The sequence below is a fragment of the Sinocyclocheilus anshuiensis genome, unplaced genomic scaffold (genome assembly GCF_001515605.1).
Source record: "Sinocyclocheilus anshuiensis isolate Anshui unplaced genomic scaffold, SAMN03320099.WGS_v1.1 scaffold1857, whole genome shotgun sequence".
In the NCBI taxonomy this organism is placed as follows: domain Eukaryota; kingdom Metazoa; phylum Chordata; class Actinopteri; order Cypriniformes; family Cyprinidae; genus Sinocyclocheilus; species Sinocyclocheilus anshuiensis.
The window spans coordinates 433,749-453,606 of NW_015540280.1; the positions used below are offsets into that span (position 1 = coordinate 433,749).

Consider the following 19,858-nt stretch of genomic DNA (forward strand, 5'->3'; position numbering starts at 1 on the left):
ACCCGCCCCCCCCCCCCAAAAAAAAACACCATTATAGAATCATATTTTACTGGTGTGCTTTATTGCAAGTCTTTTAAAGTTGTTTATTTGACTGGTGTGCTTTATTGCAAGTCTTCTGAAGGTGTACCTTTGTGCAAAAAGCAGACTAATATTTTGTCGTTATTCAATCGACAATCGCCTCCCTTCGCCAGAGCCAGTTAAGCCTTTGCGGGGCCCTGGGCTACAGCCCATGTTGCCCATTAGGATAGCTCAGCCCTGGCCAGAGCTCGCAATATTCCATTGGTTTTAGTGTGTCACATAACTAAGCGTAACTGCAAATGGGATCTGAGTACTATGGTAGAAGAGATGACTGCCAGTGATGGGAGAAACAAACCTTTTCGAAGCATTGAACCGAAAAGTTCAATTCGAAGCATTGTTTCGAAGAGCTTTAAAGACCAAATGCTGGTGACGCCTGCTGGTTAACACTGTGTAAATGAAAACTCAGGCCTAACCAGGGCCATAACCAGGACAACCACCCCCCCCCACCCCTGTCTCTCAGACAAATTGCTTAGGGGCCATTCACACAGAGCATGTTTTTGCAATAAAAATACAAGATGGAGGTCAAGTCTAGAGACATGCTTTTTTTATTTTTGTTGAAGAACTTTTCACTTAGAATGCTGCCATGTGTGGACGCTGCAAAAAACAAAAAACAAGGCACGAGTGCAACAGTCAAACATGTCCATCTATTCCTAGCTCATGTTTACAATGGAAAAAAACTGCTCACTGGAATGAAAAAGAAAAAGTGTGTGAACGGTATACCTTAGTATACTTTTATTTAATTTAATGTAATTTTTTGCTAGGTTTACATTACATTGTTGGTATCCTTCACCAACAAAAGTTTGCATGACTAGTAAAATAGCTTCTCATGTTATAATCTGGCCACTTGAGGTGTCACATTGAAAAGACTTTTATTTTAGTCTTTTAAAGACTTCCCCTCTCAACTGTATCTGATCTACATAATGGACGCCCATTGCATACAACACTCATGAGGGCCCACTAATGGACAGTCTGACAGTCTGAAAGAGTGAAAAAGTGTGAAAAGTCCCAGTGCTCCTGGACTGTTATATCATCACTTTTGGCCCTTGTGAAAAGAAGTAGACTTTAAAAGAGTACTAACTACAACAAATGATAAACTTTAAAAGAACATCCTTAAGAAAGAACTGAAGGTGATATTTTCTGACACTTAATTACAATTATGGGAAAATTTATTTTAAATCACAATAAATTAAAAGAAACAGTTTAAATTTATATTCAATACTATTAGTTGAACTTTAAATTACTTTTTTGACCCACTTATGAAGTACATCTTTATATATAAATCATAGTTACTGCTGAATGTTCAGACAAGCATTTATGACAAATAAAAATATTTAAATGTCATTTCTATTGAAAATGTAATATCATGTGTTTACATTTGTAATTACACATTTGTACTGATGCAGGTGCAATATAGTAGATTTAAAATAAAATACCTTTAAATGTAAAATCATATAAAACACTAGAGTTAAGTCCATAACATGTGGTTTACTATGTTAGTCAACACTAGCATGTAAAACATGATAAAAGATTAATAAAACAATGATTTAAAATGTATTTTAAAGTAAAACATTTAATTTGAAATGACTACAAAGTGCACTTAAAAGAGTATCTAATGTATTAAGAAACATTTAAACTTGATTTATATATTTTTCATATGTCAGGCTACAAGGCTAAGTACACTTACTTAGACTTTTCTTTAAATAACATTACATTATGTACATTTTTTAAATATACTTTTAAGATTTGAAGTAGGCTACACTACAAGCACACATTCAAAACAGTTAAGCACACTTCTTTTTCTCAAAGAGGAACACTGCTCAACCAATCACATTTGAGCACTAACTAAGAATGAACTTGTTAATGTCTGTCATGTTTCATAAAACAGATATAACGTAACAAGATATAATGTAACAATTAAAAATACAAGATGGAGGTCAAGTCTAGAGACGTGCTTTTTTAAATTTTTGTTGAACAACTTTTCACTTAGAAAAGTTGTTCTAAGTGTTTCTAAGTTGATTGCATTGTATCACACTTGCAATCATGCTTTTGTGGCTCAAGGGGGCCCATGAAGTCACATACATTGAAAGTATTTGTTCTCTCAGAGACCCAGTTTCCAAAGTTAACACAGATTGCTTTAGTTTCACCATCACCTTGGTCTCAAAGCTGGCAGCTCCTCCCTGTCGGTTATCTGCATCTGTAACGGGTCAAGTCCTACTGTTCCCAGCCTTTGTATCCTGCGTGAAATAGAGCAAAGGATCTCTCACCTGCCATATTCATTACACATCACAGCTTTAGGAAATAAAAATATAAAAGCTTACATAAGGGTGTTTTACACAACACTTGTTTCTGGGTTAGGCTGAATAGCCATGGTCATAAAATTCACAAAGTATGTGGCAACTGTCATATTCATCTTCTCACAACATCTGAAAGAACTCCAGAAGTGGACATTCTTAGATAACATGGCTTCATCAAACAGTCAGACCAAGTCAAGAAGATAACGTTTTCTTACATAAATAAAAAAACTTTAGGTTACAGTGGGTCCTTTAGGTCACTATTAAAGCACGAGTTTGCCCAAAAAATGAAAATTCTGTGATCATGTACTCACCCTCATATTGTTCCAAATCTGTATGGCTTTTTCTTCTGCAAAATTACACATTTTAAAGAATGTTCACACTTCTCTTTTCCATGCAGAGAAATTATACAGTGACCAAGAGCTATCACAGATTTAAAAATCTGATTAAACTCACCATAAAAGTGGTCAATTTTTCTCATGAGCTATAATCTGTAGCTGAAGCCATACAATAGCTTTCTGTGAGGAACAGACCAAAGTTGTTAAGGCCCAGTATACTTCAAGCAAACTGAAGAGTTAACATGATCATCAAATTAAATGTGAATTTTCTGAAAAAATATTAGTAAAACATACTACAATAATCTCTTCTATTTAAAACTTTGAAAAATCTTTACTATTGTTGAGGTATTTTGAACTTAATTTTACCCCGAGCAAAGAACAATAAAGAGCTTTGCCACGAGTATATCTGTGCTTTTATTCAAGGAAAATCAAGCCTCAGCTCTCAAAAATCATTTGTTCTTCAATATATCCAAACTTGCTGCCATGCAGTGGTGTTTGGTGTCAATGATGGCAAATCTGGCTCCGCACATCTTTATGCGCCAAGCTTGAATAAGCGCACATCAGAGCTGCGCTGGTTTGCAATGCGATTAGGGTGAGAAAAAGACAAGAAATTTTGGGTAAACTAGCTGTCAAACTTATTCTGCTCACAGAAGCTGCAATTATATTGAGTTCACTGTTTAGAATAGAAAATTAAACGATTTAATGCAAGCTTTTCCTTAATGTCAGAATGAAATGGAAATTGTGGGAAAAAAAATTGCTGTTGTGACATACTCGAGTGAAATGAATAAAGAAATGTAGGCTGGGATTTAGCATTTTATTACTTTCTCTGCAGTGAATGGGTGCCGTCAGAATGAGAGTCCAAACAGCTGATAAAAACATCACAATAATCCACAAGTAATCCACACCTCTCCAGTCCATCAGTTAACATCTTTTGAAGAGAAAAGCTGCTTGTTTGTCCATTCAAACCCACAGTTAAGACATTCAAACTGTTGCTTCTGGCTAAAATACAAATCCATAATAGCGCTTCCTCCAGTGAAAAAGTCTTCTCATCCAAATCAGCGAAAACAGTCAAAAACTGTTTTAAACAAACATGCCAATGGACAACAGGGGATTGGAGGAAGCGTTATATTGATTATAGACTTGTGTTAGCCAGAAGCAATGGTTTAAAGTTAAAAAATGTAAAATGCAGCTTTTCACTTCTCAAGACATTAACTGATGGACTGGAGTGGTGTGGATTACTTGTGGATTATTGTGATGTTTTTATCAGCTGTTTGGACTCTCATTCTGACGGCACCCATTCACTGCAGAGCATCCTTTGGTGAGCAAGTGATGCAATGCTACATTTCTCCAAATCTGATGAAGAAACAAACTCATCTACATCTTGGATGGTCTTAGGGTGAGTATATTTTCAGTAAATTCGAAAATAATTTTTCGGTGAAATATCCCTTTGACATTTAACCCTTTCTTTATGCTCCTTGTCTGACTCACAAACACAAAATGTCTACTTCAGTGTTTCTGTACTCCACCTAAATGAATGACCATGTTCAAGAAAGATTATTATGGAGATGTCTTACATACCTATGGTAGAAGAAGAAGTTTTTATTTCACACAAACGGTTTTGGAAGGATTTCGCATAAACTAAAATGCCAGTTCATGAAAGCTGACTAACTCTAATACGTGACAACAACTTTAATTTTCTCTCATTTTAGCCCTCTCTCTCTGCATTTTTCCCATCAGTCCCTCCCACTTGACTTTTGATTTTTCTGTTATCCTCTCGCATTTCCTCAGGGAATTAAGTAGGAGAGGATGGGGCCCCATGGGCTCTACTGATTGGCCACCGGTGTTCCTGCTCTAAAGCTCAAAAGAATCCAAAACACCTTTTGTGTCTGAATTTGTAATATTTCAGGTATTGTCAAAGATGAGAGTGCTGGAGACACTAGGTGTTGTAGTTTTAGTGACTCTAACACAGGTAGATTTATAATTCTGTTCAAATACAATACTCACGTATGAATGCTTTTTATGCTTTCTTAATGGATTACATGTCTTTAATGTAAAATCCTTGTATAATTATTATTTTATATTGTTCTTATTTTTTGGCAGATATGGACCACTCAGGCACAAGGTAAGTTAACTTCTTAAGTTTTTCAAGTTTGTTTCATTGCTGGCTTAGGACAAGTTATTCAGGGGTCCTGTCACATTTTTATCAGGTCTAATTTTGTGAAGAGAGACTATAGAGTTGAGAAAATAGAGTTGCTCAAGGGGGTTGTGGGATGGAGTTATGATTCATATGAAAACAGATACATATACATGTGTATGGTGTAAATGAGAAAAATCATTCTATTTTGCATATGTGACCCTGGACCACAAAACCAGTCATAAGGGTCAATTTTTCGAAATTGAGATTTGTACTTCATCTGAAAGCTGAATAAATAAGTATGTATGGTGTGTTAGGATAGGACAATATTTGGTCGAGATACAACTATTTGAAAATCTGGAATCTGAGGGTGCAAAAAAATCAAAATATTGAGAAAATCATCTTTAAAGTTGTCCAGATGAAGTTCTTAGCAATGCATATTACTAATCAAAAATTAAGTTTTAATATATTTACGGAAATGTACAAAATATCTTCATGGAACATGATCTTTGCTTAATATCCTAATGATTTTTGGCATAAAAGAAAAATAGATAATTTTGACCCATACAATGTATTGTTGGCTATTGCTACAAATATACCCCAGCGACTTAAGACTGCTTTTGTGCTCCAGGGTCACATATCAGCATAACAATTTAAAATGACAAGATATTAAATAGGACCTTTTGCTTTTAATTTCACATTTGTACGAAATCTAACAATCATGTTTTTTAACAAAATGTTACAGCCGATCTTTTGTACGAATGAGTTCAGATTATTATACTCACAAATATTATTAGTGATTAGTGAGCTATATTCATTGTATGTAAAAAATATAATTCTTCCGTCCACCTTTTTGTTTATATATGTGGTTAGACATCAGTCTGTAAGTTTATTTACGAATGGAGAATTAATGAATTATAATTACACTGCAAAAAATGATTTTCTTACTTGGATTTTTTGTGTTGTTTCCAGCCAAGATATCTAAAAATTCTTAAATCAAGAAGGATTTTCTAGACTAGTAAAATTTTTTGTTTTGTTTTCAGAAAAAAACAAGTCAAAATTAAATGAGATTTTGCTTAGAACAAACAAAATTATGTGCCAACGGGGTAAACAAAATTATCTTATTTCCAACAGAAAACAAGATTATTTAGTTTACCCCGTTGGCAGAAGCAAAAACTCACTTAATTTTGACTTGTATAACAATATAATTTTTACTAGTCTAGAAAATCCTTCTTGATTTAGGAATTTTTAGATATCTGGGCTGGAAACAAGACAAAAAATCTAAGTAAGAAAAGCATTTTTTTTTTTTTGCAGTGTACTGTATTTCGTTCTAGAACACAGCTTTTATGAGTGTCCCTTTTCTATTCCAGAATGCACCATCGTTTCTATAAGCTCTCCTACGGCTTCATCACTGCTGGTTCAATGGAACAGACTCCAGGGAATAACAAATTTTTTTTTGGACCTTCGGGTTGTGAACGACTCAAACACCAGTCCAGTTGTAGTGTCGGTCGCAGGGAGTGTGTCAATGAAAGAGGTCTTTGGTTTGAAGACGGGGACGTGGTACAAAGTCATACTTAAAGGGTTTCTGAATTTTATTCCTTCGTGTATGGCTTCAAGATTAGCATTAACAGGTAATTTGCTGTGGTTTTCTTTTTTTTTTCAGTGCGTAAATATATGGCAAGCCAACAATCTCAATCCATCAATCCTGGAAAAAAAATAACACTACACAATTAATAGATAACTGAAAAAAGAAAATTAGATTTGGCTTTCTTCACACAACATTAAGAAATTGTCTGCAGATGATACGATAACAATACTCTTTTCCTTTTGTTCCTGCTTTAGCACCAGGAACATCTCAGATAGTCTATTCAAAAGCACTATCAAGTACAGCCATCTCGCTAGAATGGGACTGGGTGCAAACAGCACAACAATACTTTCTGCTAATAAATTCAACAGTGACTGGGGAGCGTTACAACATGTCTCTTACAAACAATAACGCAGTGGTTGAAAATCTTCGACCGGCAACTACATATGACTGTTATGTGGTCACATCTAATGCTGGAGGTCTGGGAGCAAGAAGCAGAATACGCACCGTTACTACATGTAAGTAAAGGATACCACATTGTTTCGATCAGTCTGAAATAATCGAATAGAAAGTTATCGATTCCCATTTTTCAATGTCTTGACTTTCAGTGATACAGCCTCCAGTGGTGATTACAGTACTACAAATCAGGCCCCAGTCTGCCCAAATCAGTTGGCAACCTGTGGACAAGGTTCTAGTCTACCAAGTTACAGTCAAGAATTGGAATTCCCTAGACACTACGATATATTCAAATACTGTGTTTGGCACCACATTGGATGTGCAGAATATTTCACCCTGTTCTTCATACCAAATCTCAGTGTCTTCACTTAATGCTCTCTTGGAACCTGGAGAACCCAGGCAGGTCAACTATACCACAAACAGTAAGCAATGCAGTTTTCATTTTTTATTTATAACAGACCTTTATAGTTACCTCATTGTCATATTTGATGGTACTCTAGATGCCCTTGACAATGGAAATGGTGCACAATGGGATTTGTCCAAGTACAACATCTTTTTCTTGGTCCAGGAACACAAATCCATAAGCTACCACTGAAGAACCTTAAGCCCTGTTCATACCTGGTATTAAGATGCTTTTTCACTGATTCGATAAATACGCTAAATAGAGGTGTAAATGGGATCTTCATTTTTTTCCTTTTTTGAGCTTGTTCACATTTGACCAATTCCCGATGCAGTTGAAAACACACCAGATAGCTTTCATATTGCAGACAATCAATCGTGTGGTCAAATGTGTTCAAACAGACAGTAAGGTCCACCTATTCTACTGACTTCATGTGTAATAGCAGTGGGATGTTTTGTGAGAAGGTGCACCAAAACAAGTGATTACGGCCAAAAAATGCAGCTGCTTTCTTTATCCTTTCAATTCGCCTCCTTTCCCGATCACTCATAAACTCGTAATTCGCCAAAGTGATGTAGGGTGTAACAAAACAAGAGGGGAGGGTCTCAAAGAAATCAGAACAGAAGTGATCACAAGAGACACATTTGAAAAGCATTCTATTTCCACCTGGTATTGAAATGCACCTCGGATGACTGCTTGTGATAGGATCACTGAAAATGTATCTTAATACCAGGTGGAAACAGTGCCTCAATCTGAGGTTCAAGCCCCAACCCCAGCTATAAAACTAACCTTCAAATCTGACTGGTTATTTGGAATGTTTTTCAAGACGTCATTCCTTATCAAACCCAGGTTTTAATTTGGTTGTACCTCCCTTCTTTTGGCCTTGGATAGGACAGTGGAAAAATTATATGATAAGAAGAATATTAGATAAGAAACCAGAGCCCAGTGTAGAACTAAAAGAGGCATGTTAAAGAGGCATGAACTGTAATAGGCATAAGAGGCTTGAGCTTTAATATTAGATTTCAAGACAATAACTTGCCACATAATGTTCATTCCTGCTGTCTTTTGGAATTTGAACAGGTTATCAAACACAGCTCAGGGTCCTTCATTTAAATTATAGTAAGGTACCATTTATGTGGAATAAAGAACAAGAAAACCACTTCTAGTATGGAAGAGTTGGACTCTCTAGAAGTACAGAAAAGCAAACGGACAGAAAATGACATTTTATTGAGAACTACTTCTGAGATGGTCACATTACCCTTAGATAAACATCCAAATTCTTGCATTTACCTAACTATAGAAACCCTTACCGAAACCCTACAGTCTGGTCGGTTAAAAAAAAAATGCTGTTCAAGCCCCAGCCCTAAACCTAGCCATAAACTTTAAATCTGATCATTTGTTTCAGGACCAACAAAGATAAACTTGTTTTACCTGGGTAAATCAAGTTCAGCTATAGTGGAAATGCTAGTCATTTTGGGAAACTGTAAGGATTCTTTGCTTTGAATTGTCAAAGCCTTGTATAATAGTGAACGTTTTAGTTAAATGTTTAAAAGGTCAACCCTCTCTTTAAGGTCAGCTTAGTTCATTCATTTGGAAATTCTCCCACACTCCTCTCTCTGCCAGCTCTGGGTCCAGTGACAGCCGTCTCAGTGAGCTACACCTGTGCTAGTGGATCTGCTGTGGTCTCCTGGACAGCTGTGCTTGGAGCCACTACCTACCGTGCCACTGCCGTAAGTCACAGCGGTGTAGTTCTGTCCTGCTCCTCGAGCACTACAGAATGTGAAATCAGAAATCTAGCATGTGGGGAGAACTACATGGTACACGTCACCGCCCTGTCAGACAACTGTGAGAGCACCGGCAACGCCACCACATCCTTCCAAACAGGTGAGATGTTGGGACAACAGAATCTCAGACTAGTTTTCCTCTCATTCAGCTTTCATAGCCTTACTGGTGCATTCAGGGGAAACTAATCTGAACTAGAATCAGCATTGTGGTGTGCATCCTGGGTATCTATACCACTGCAATTCTGATTGTTAATGTCCTCTATTCATGCATGATGTTTAAAGACACCTGATCCAGAACAGAGAAGTCACACTTTCCCTAGCGATCGCATTGTCTCTGCTGGGTTATTTTGAATAGTCTCACAACAGCAAGTGCTCTTTTCTGTTATGCTGACCCATTTCAGATCGATTTGTGTTCATAGACAAAGAGCCAGGTCACAGTTTGGGTGGGAAGCAAGAAATTGTTCCTTATTCAATAGAGGTGTATTTGTTACATGAAAGATATGATGCTTCCAAGTTATTGCCATTTATCTTGATTGTGAAGTTATGAAAGGTGGCACGTCATATGAGAAGGCACTGATAGCGAGGTGCTAATCCACTTTAATGGTATTAATTCTCAAATAATTGTATTATGGATGGTTCCTTGGATGGATGAAAAAAAGGCCTGACAAAGTATTGTTGCTCTGTTTAAGTTGAGACAATGCTGATAATGCAATATTTGTGTTGTGACACATTTAGGAAGCTTGAAGCTAGAAGTATTTACATTCTTGCACTTGTTCAGAATGTGTTTCGGGCAAAAGCCTATAACTGGGCTATGGTTTCAGTTCTCTACATCCGAAAAACTGGCCTTAAACGTGACATAATTCCACTGGGTCTGTGCTTTGTTCTGCCGTAGACTTTCAGTTAAGTCTCAAAATAAAGATTCGCTGTCTCTCGTTTTTGAAAATCAGACAAGAGCTATCCCAGGTGTTGTGTGCTTTCAGGCAGGGAGCAGGTACACACCCTGTTCTCTACCAGGGAAAATATAGTCCCAGGAGAACATCTTTTTTTGAGTCATATGGTCTTTGTTACATGCATCGATCTTTCCAGAGCAGCAAGAACTGTAGTAACAATACACTGAAACCCATTACAGAAATTCAAATAACAAGATTAAAAGATTGAAGACACCAGGGACTAAGATTTGCTTTGTATTGCCTATTTTCTTTGTTCTGACTTTCATGCTTATCTCACTAAACTTTGATCCTTCTCTTTCCACACGCACTTACAGTTCCCTGCGCCCCATCCGATCTGATGCTGTACCGGGAGTGCAGCAGCAATGTCATTGTCTTTTCCTGGGCTCCAAACAATTACTCCGCTTATTACTATGCGAGGGGCGTGGACACCACTGGCAAGGTGATGGAATGTATGACCACGGAAACATCCTGCTTCTTTACCGACACCAATTGTGGACGCCTTTACAACTTCACCGTCTCCGGTTCTTCATCGTCGGTCAGAGAGCAGTGTAGCACTGTAACCAGTTCAATGAGGCAAATCCGAACCGGTAACACTAAACATTTGATTTTAAGCTTAACCAAACTCACAATATAACACAGCAGTATTGTGGTAATGTTCCAATAATCTCACCCCTCAGCACCCTGCCAAGCAAGGAACATGCGCACATCAGCGGACTGTCAGACCGGACTTCTGACCAGCAGCTGGGAAGGTGCAGATGGAGCGCTGCGGTACACTGTGGAGGCCTTTGGTAACCGTGGAAATCAGAGCCACTATATGTGTAGCTCACTAACGCAGAGCTGCACAATCTCCGACATAAACTGTGGAGAAAGCCTTACCATGTTAATCACTGCTGCGGACGATGAGTGCTCCAGCGTTCTGTCTCTGGGAGAAGTAGGTCGGACTGGTGAGTGTCAAAGCCCCCTGGTGGACAAATATGGGAGCCTACACATGATTAGACTGTCAGGGCCAAATTTGGTGCTAGCTCAAGTGATCAGTTTAATTGCAGAAAAAATGGAAAAGGAAAATAAATTGTGTTTGTGAAATGGGTGTCATGGTGGCTAGTGAGTAGCACTTCCATCGCACACCAAGAATGTTCTCGAGTCCCTCTGAGCTCCAGTTTTCGCCATAATCCAAATACATGTAGGACAGGTTGATTGGAGACACTAAGTGCCAGATTTACTAAACAGGGCAAATTAGCATGAGAGCACAATCCCATAAATCCCACAAAAGCACTGACAGGAGTGGAAAGTTCTGCGGGTGATCTACTGCCACAGCCATATCACCCTGCAGCCCAAGACTGGTTGCCCACTGAAGCTACAGCCTGTGTGGGTTCTAATGCCCCAGTGTAGTGATGGGGACACTATACTGTAAAAAAAGCACTGTCTTTCGGATGAGACGTTAAACTGAGGTCCTGACTCTCTGTGGTCATTAAAAATCCCATGGCATTTCTCGTAAAGAGCAGGGGTGTAACCCCGGTGTCCTGGCCAAATTCCCTCCCCTGGCCCTTGTCAATCATGGCGTCCTATTAATCCCCATCCACTTGATTGGCTCTATGACTCTCTCTCCTCTCCACCTGTAGCTGGTGTGTGGTGAGCGCACTGGTGCTGTTGTCCTGTGGCTGCCGTCACATCATCCAAGTGGATGCTGCACATTGGTGGTGGTTGAGGAGAGACCCCCCCATATGATTGTAAAGCCCTTTGGGTGTACAACAATACACTATAAAGCGGTATATAAATGTCTCATTCATTCATTTATACTGACAATGCACAAATCAAAGAATTCAGTCACAGCTCATATCCATAATGACCATTGCAAGCTACCAAGAGCAGCACATACTGGCATAGGGTACCAAACCAGCAGAGCCAATTATAATTTGGTATAGGTAACACAGGCGCAGACATTTTTTGGGTGTTAAATAATGGCGTGAATACCATTAAACTGAACGCCGCAAACCTTAGTAAAGCACCTTGCACGATTAATTTAAATACTCTCCTCCCATAAATGTTGCATCTGAAAGGGAATCTCCTACAAATGCATAAGCAATAACATCAGCTACAAAAATAACCATGCCTTTTCATCCCTATTTTTTCAACGTGTCATTAATAAATCCTAACAGTAGTTTTTAATGCCAAAAGAGGGTTTGTTAGTAAATCTGGTCCTAAATCTTGCGTGAATGGACTTGTTTCAGACTGAGAAGCTTGGATAGGCTCCAGTCCCTGGATAGGACAAGTGATTTGGAGAATGTCGATACTTAGACCACTGTACCTTGTGTTTGAATAAATAATGTAGTTAGCTTTAGTTATTTTAGATTAACCTGCACCTGATTTAGTCAATGAATTAGACCACCCTCTATCATTTCATCAACACACCATCTCCCCAAAACCCTACCTTCCAAAAAAATGGCAACAAACCAGAATGTGCTAAATGATGCAACGCAGAGGACATTTCTGATTGGCTGAGTGTTCTGACTGGCTAAAAATTTGTAGGCAGCGCTCAAGTTCACCTTTTTGCTGTTTACAGCTTATATGACAATATACACATGCCTTACATGTTCTTATTTGTTTTTTTCTTCCTAGCCCCCTGCGTACCTCAGAATGTGTCTTCATTGATGGACTGTGGCTCAGATTCCATCACTCTGACTTGGGAGGCTTCATTAGGTGCCTCTCTCTACTTTGCCACGGCAGTGGATCAGCTCGGGACTGCTCACACTTGTACCTCATCTGATACGAAGTGCAAGTTCAGCGGGCTCCGCTGCGGATCCATATACAATGCCTCTTTAATTGCATCCAATCTCCACTGCAACAGCTCTGCCAGTGACTCCATCAGTGTAGAAACAGGTACAACACATATGAAGAAATGCAAGAGTGCAGTTCCTTTGATGTCTGCTACCTCATAACCAACTTCCTGCCCCCTCTCTCAGCTCCCTGTCCCCCTGGGAGTGTAGAAGCTCTTCTGGACTGTCAAGAGAACCAGGCGCTGGTGAGCTGGCTGGGAACTCGGAGTATGATATCTTTCACTGCCACCATGGAGGACCAGCATGGTGGTCTTCTCAGTTGTAGCACTACTGTCAACAGCTGCCGGATCCCCGAATTGAAGTGTGGCCAAGTTTATGACATTAGTGTCATTTACCATGATGGAATCTGTCCCAGTATGCCTTCCCATGCCATACAAATGAAGTCTGGTAAGGAAGGATTAGTCAACTTCACTTCTGTTATGAGTTTTTGAGTTTTAACGCTCACACTAATAAAGAATAAATCACTGGAGGTCACCGGTCTCTGCGTTATTGGTTTCTAGTGGGCATTCTGACTGATCTAGGTAAACTCCTGATGGTAATTGCTACAATGCTGCTAAGTTGCGTAAACTTAAATTGTTAATCAAGAATGACATTTTAGTGCATTCATACATTTTTTTTTCTTGCAGTACTGCAACTCTGGGCTTCTAAGTCCATTGTCCTGCAGAGCACAGCCACAAGAACATGTTAATATTATCCCAATCCCAATATTAAAGGTGGGGTAAGCGATTTCTGGTAGCCAATGTTGACATTAGAAATCACCAAAACAAAAACCCCTACCCCAAAAGTGTCTCGCCCCTATTATGATAGCTCCACCCCACACATACGTATGCAACCCAGGCAACGATTAGTTCTGTGAAACAAAGCAAAACCAATGTTACACCGTGTCTACACCGGACGCGAGTGGCGCAGCGCGACAAAATACTATAGAACTCATTATAATCAGTGATGCTGTCTACACCAGAGATATATATACATATATATGGTCTACACTGGATGCGGCGCGGCACGACACGACAAATCCCCGACAGATAACTGCTGCTGTGTTCTATTTGTGACGTATTGACACAAATTTCAAATGATTTTCAACGGTCGCTTTGTCGCGTCCAGTGTACTAGACAGACTTTAGCTGTTACACGGTGTTACTCACCTATCGAGAAGAAACAAAGCAACCTCGGCGTCCGATCGCAGGCCTTCCACTCCTTGAGTTCTCTCCAGCGCTGGAAAGCTGATCCGATATTTACACGTGTCCTACTTCTTGCCTTATCGTAAGCCTTCTTTTGTTCTGCAGACATTTTCCTTTTTTGTTTTTTATCAGCCATCTCTATCTTTCTATCGTCGCTCGCCTCGGCTAATGTCCTTCCTGTGCACTGAGTGCTCTCTCATCCCCATCATGAGTAGACACGCCCCTTGCTGCTGATTGGCTACAAGTTTGTTTTGCTACTTGGCCCGAATCAGTTTTATAAAGCGTTTTTGAAAAAATCGCTTACCCCACCTTTAAACAGTCTCAACAATGCTAGACTTTCAGATGAATATACAAATGAATCAGGACAGAGAGAGATTGCCCATTTTTATGAGAGATTGCTTATTTTTAAAGACTTGTTCACAATAAGAATGATAACTATAACTATACAAATGGATGATAATGTTATTTTTATTCGAAGCATGCACTTCGGCTATGTTCTATGAACATAATTGCAGCATGCACTTTAATATCAGGGAAACCTGAAGAGTTCACTGAAGAACTTTCAAACTCCTTCTATACCACTAGATTCTAATGTAGATAAAATGATTTCTCCACAGTGTCATGTGGTCCAACAAATGTTCGGGCTGAGGTGCAGTGCCCGTCAGGTGTTCTCTCACTCAGCTGGGACAGAACAGAAGATGCTGAGGGTTATATCGCCACTATAGTCTCCGAGACCTCTGGAGAGCTGGTTTACTGCAACTCTACTTCACCTTCCTGTAACGTGAACAATCTGCAGTGTGGCGATTCGTACTCTGTACAGGTCAGGTCGTACAACGGCTCCTGTCTGAGCATGCTGAGTTCACCTCTAGTGGTTAGAGAGGGTGAGGCGCTGATTCCTTCACTAGTTTTATATCATTATTTGACTTCAGTGCTGCCGTTTGAGTTTTATGCTAATGCTTTTGACTCTGCCTCGCTAGTGCCATGTGTGCCCACAAATGTGACAGCCAGACGGACCTGTGGCAGCAGCACAGTGGAGGTATCGTGGAGTGCAAGCCGTGGTGCTCAGTCCTATGTTGCTGTTGCTGTGGGTGATGACGGGCATCGTACAAAGTGCTCCTCCAACACAACAACATGTAGCATCCTTGACCTGCACTGTAGCAGTGTGTACTCCATCAGCGTGGTGGCTGTAGATGGCAACTGCTCCAGCTGGGAGAGTCAGAGTGTTACCATGCACACAGGTGAGGCTATCAGGGTAGTGATGTCTGATTTGCAAACAAATCGCTTTTTCGAAGCAGTGTTGTTAACTGAAACTAAAATGATTTGCTTTCAATTTTTTCCTCCCTCAAAAAAAAAAAGCAACATCAGAACTTCAGGGTGCTATAAGAAGTCATAGTTTCTCCAGTTGTTGTTGCTATTATTTTTTGATCATTTGATAGTTTTAAGAATATTTTGGCTTTCATGAGGCCCTTTTTATGTTGTCCTATGTGACAAAAATTAAAACAAAAATAAAAAAATTTGTAATATGAATAAAATTAGTTTTATTATGATTTTTTTTACACAAATAAATTAAAATAAATAAATTAAAAATACATGTTTAATTTCGGTACACAAAATTTAACTTAAAATTCACACATTTTGTATGTCTATATAATTAAATGTCTATGTAAGTAAATAATTTAAGTCTTCCACACGTGAATATGAGTCTTGCTTTTTAAAAGTTTTAGATTTCAATGTATGAATTCATATAAATGTCAAAATGTCTTTGTATATGTACAAAAGAACAAACATTCTAGAGCTTTGTAATATAGGGCACAAACAGGGCATTTAATTGACTTTTGTCTAAAGTGAGACTGACCCACTCAAATTTCTCGTTTTCATGTTTAATAGTTCCCTGCCTACCAACTAACGTCCAGAGCACTATGAACTGTAGTACCAACTCCGCCACTCTGTCCTGGACTGCCAGTCCTAACGCAGTGTCCTACAGAGGCAGGGCTTTAGGCAGCGATGGCCACACTGTGACGTGTGATGTCAGAACTCCAGGGTGCCAGTTAAACGGCTTGCACTGTGGACAGGAGTATGTGTTTGTTGTAACTGCTTCTGACGGAAGCTGTGAAAGTCCAGACAGCATCGAGAACAGACATGAGACAGGTATCATATTAATAATGATAATAATAATGTTTACATTTTCTTCAGCAATCACCATCACTGTTAAAAACCCAGGACATTACATAGAGTGTCTCTTTTTCTCCCAATGTGCTCTTTTCCAGCACCGTGTGCCCCTCAGAGTGTGTCCAGATTCCTAGACTGTGCCTCTAACAGCCTGAACGTAAGCTGGGCTCTCGGTCTCACAGCTCTAAACTACACCGTCCTCGCCAGGACTACAGGTGGCGCTGTGCTCAGCTGTACCACAACGAGCTCCAGCTGTATCATCACTGATCTGCAGTGCGGTAAGAACTACACCGCTGTCGTCACAGCAAACAACGGAGAGTGTCAAGGGCCAGAGAGCGTGACCCGTCCTGTCCAAACAGGTGAGATTTCTGGAACACAGATCCGATGAAAACATGACAAAAATCAAAACAAAACATTCTAAATGAGAAACACTTTCTGTCTCTCCTCTGGCAGTGCCTTGTATTCCAACGTCAGTCCATGCCAATGTGGAGTGTGCGAGTAACACAGTGAGGGCATCATGGGGTCCGGCAGCTGGAGCTGTGTCCTACACCGGTGTTCTGACCGGCCCGGGCCATTACAATGAATCCTGCCTGACCTCTGGCCTCTCCTGCTCCTTCAGGGGCCTGACCTGTGCGCAAACCTACACGCTAAATGTCATCTCTCACGACAGCCAATGCAACAGCCCAGTCAGCCCCAAAATCTCTGTCACAACAGGTAGGAAACCACAATCCATTTCACCTTAACATAAGCACGTTGCTAAGCTAATGATTAGTGGTCGACCGATATATCGGCAAGGCATTGGCCGATATTTGGCATTTTTCAAATATTGGCATCGGCTGAAAATGTGTTCGAGGCGGGACTTTTATTTTGTCGCACTGAGTACAGCACTCAAATTCTCCGTCTTTATTGTTTGTTTCCGCTGTTTAACAGCTCTGTCTAATATGGATAGAAGTAGTGATGGGCAAATGAAGCCTCACAGAAACAGTGCCATCTGCATTTATTTATTTACCCATTAAACTATGGCATTAAATACCAGTGTGAATATCAATATGATGTAACAGAAGAATAATGTACACATACAGGCCTATATAAATAACAATAGAGACGGTTCTGGATTCTTCCTCTGTTATTCACAAAACTGTCTGAGCATCTGTGACTCAGCAGTCACGCTGGGCATTGCAATTGCAATTGGACCAATATTGCAAATTCTATTGGTTGGCCACTTTTCTTCACATAAAAAACCTGTCCATAAAACAAAATGCATTGATATCATGCAAATGTTTGTCTCTGTCTAAACAGATGCATTAACTGCTGTTCATTTTAATAAAAATGTTTATCGCACCAAATTTTCACGCTAAATATTTGTTTGGTGTGAGCAGATCTTTAATAATTAAGCATTAAAATACAAGTACATCAAGACAAGGCAGATTTGATATTTAAATTTGCTAGTTTGATATTAGCATGTTGCTAAGCTAACAATGCAATACTTAATAAGTATAAACACTGAGTATTTGCACATTTTAATCATATTGACCTATTTGAACTAATACTTTTTAGTATTTAATGAATTATATCAACTATATTTTCCCCTAAACTCATCATTTTCTGGGATTGTCTTCTCAGACAGTGATACGTGTGATGCTGCCTTGGCAATTGGCCAAACAGTGCTTAGAAGAGTGCATAATGTCTCTGTAGGCCTCTCACTGGACTCTGCACTAACCTTTGACCTTTTCCAGCTCCCTGTGACCCTGCAAGCGTGACTGCAGTGCTCAAGTGTGACTCTCGTACGGTAAGTGTGTCGTGGCCTGCTGCCGCTGGTGCCAGCACATACACGGTCCTGGCACACACACAGAATCAGAGCATTCCTCCTGCTTCCTGTCGGACCTCAGCCACTTCCTGTGACCTCACGCAAATCCACTGCGGGGAGGTTTTTAATGTCACAGTGCTTGCTGATGACGGAACCTGCAACAGCTCAGCACGGGCCAGCACTACACTAGAGTCGGGTATGAAGAGCATGTGTTTAACTTCAGATTTGATTGGTTTAGTGTAGCCTAATCTGACTTACTTTCCCTTCATTTCTCTTCCTGTGTAATGTCTCAGCACCATGTCCTCCGACAATGAGGTCTCCTTCACTGAACTGCAGCACTAATGCAGCCCTGGTGTCCTGGGTGAAGGACGCAGATGCTGTGAGTGTCCATGTCAATGCTGCCTCTGTCCTGGGACACACTGTCACCTGCAGCTCTTCTGAAAACAACTGTTCCCTGGATGCCTTGCAATGTGGTCAGACGTATACTGTGTATGGTGTGGCCCAGGGCCCTCAGTGTGAGAGTGCACCTAGTGCTCCATTCAATATTACCACAGGTAGGTATACCACATATTCATAATTCAGCATTTCAGTTTCAGAGCACTGTACATATTTCTTTATATTTATGCTTTGAATAAGATAATTGGTTAGTTTTTTAATAAACAAATGCTGCATGAACAGTAAGTGGTCAATTCTGGTTACCAAAACAGCTAAAATTGCTTACAACACCTTTAAATTCTGCATCATTAGCCAAGTTTTCTTCCAAAGATTTTTTTTTTCAAAAAAGGTTATCAAAATATACAGATATTGCTGATGGAAGTGCTAATTATCAATCAAGTTTTGACACTTTAATGCAAATAAATGTGGTGTCTCGTGACAGGGTTACTCAGATTCGCAATAATGTTAAAAAGGGTACTTTAGACTTAATCATTTTTTTTCACTGTATCAGTATTTTTATGGTCCCATGAACTGCACATTGAATTTTACATATTACATTTTGCAATACAAAATTCTTTCTTTTTTTTCTTTTTGGCTGTGTATAGATCTACGTATATATACAGAGTATTTTTATTATTATTAAAATATCTTAGATATTTAATATGAGAAAACATATACAGTGCCTTGCGAAAGTATTCAAACCCCTTCATTTTTTTCACTTTTTGTTATGTTGTAGCCTTATGTTAAACTGCTTTAAATTACTTTTTTCCCACATCAATCTCCACTATATACACCATAATGGTAAAGCAAAAAACAGGTTTTTAACATCTTTGCAAATTTATTAAACATAAAAAAATTAAATGATTCCATTACATAAGTATTCATACCCTTATCTGGGACAGTTGACATTTAGCTCAGGAGCATTCAAATTGCTTGTAGATGTTACTACACTTCAAGTGAAGTTAACCTCTGGCAAATTCAATTGAATGGGTATGATTTGGAAAGGCACACATGTCTTAATAAAAGGTCTAACAGCTGAAAATGCATATCAGAGCAAAAACCAAGCCCTGAGGTCAAAAGAACTGCCTGTAGAGCTCAGAAACAGGTTTGCGTCAAGCCACACATCTGGGGAAGAGTTCAGAAAAAAAAAAATCTGCTGCATTGAAGGTTCACAGAAGCATGTTACCCTTAATGGAAGAAGTTTGAAACAACCTGGCCTCTTCCTTGAGCTGGCCTCCTGGCCAAACTGAGCAACGGATGGAGAATGGCTTTGGTTAGAGTGATGAACAAGAACCTGATAGTCACTCTAGTTGAGCTCTATGATCATATGTGCAGATGGGAGAAATCTAGAGAAGGACAAACATCGCTGCAACACTCCACCAATCCAGTCTTTATGGCGGTGTGGCCAAACTCAATC

General features: G+C 39.4%; 1 protein-coding gene across 1 annotated transcript in view; it reads left to right on the forward strand.

Moving 5' to 3' along the window:
- The first annotated feature begins 4,625 nt into the window (after nucleotides 1-4,625).
- fndc7b (fibronectin type III domain containing 7b) overlaps nucleotides 4,626-19,858 on the forward strand; it is a 47,169-nt gene continuing 31,936 nt past the window's right edge. The window contains exons 1-17 of the mRNA XM_016484579.1: nucleotides 4,626-4,676; nucleotides 4,808-4,829; nucleotides 6,212-6,472; nucleotides 6,684-6,944; nucleotides 7,035-7,304; nucleotides 8,903-9,163; nucleotides 10,328-10,600; nucleotides 10,691-10,957; nucleotides 12,630-12,890; nucleotides 12,974-13,234; nucleotides 14,648-14,911; nucleotides 15,008-15,268; nucleotides 15,918-16,178; nucleotides 16,298-16,558; nucleotides 16,653-16,913; nucleotides 17,936-18,202; nucleotides 18,300-18,560. Coding sequence (XP_016340065.1) covers nucleotides 4,626-4,676; nucleotides 4,808-4,829; nucleotides 6,212-6,472; nucleotides 6,684-6,944; nucleotides 7,035-7,304; nucleotides 8,903-9,163; nucleotides 10,328-10,600; nucleotides 10,691-10,957; nucleotides 12,630-12,890; nucleotides 12,974-13,234; nucleotides 14,648-14,911; nucleotides 15,008-15,268; nucleotides 15,918-16,178; nucleotides 16,298-16,558; nucleotides 16,653-16,913; nucleotides 17,936-18,202; nucleotides 18,300-18,560 — 4,024 coding nt within the window. The remainder of the gene's footprint in view (nucleotides 4,677-4,807; nucleotides 4,830-6,211; nucleotides 6,473-6,683; nucleotides 6,945-7,034; nucleotides 7,305-8,902; nucleotides 9,164-10,327; nucleotides 10,601-10,690; nucleotides 10,958-12,629; nucleotides 12,891-12,973; nucleotides 13,235-14,647; nucleotides 14,912-15,007; nucleotides 15,269-15,917; nucleotides 16,179-16,297; nucleotides 16,559-16,652; nucleotides 16,914-17,935; nucleotides 18,203-18,299; nucleotides 18,561-19,858) is intronic.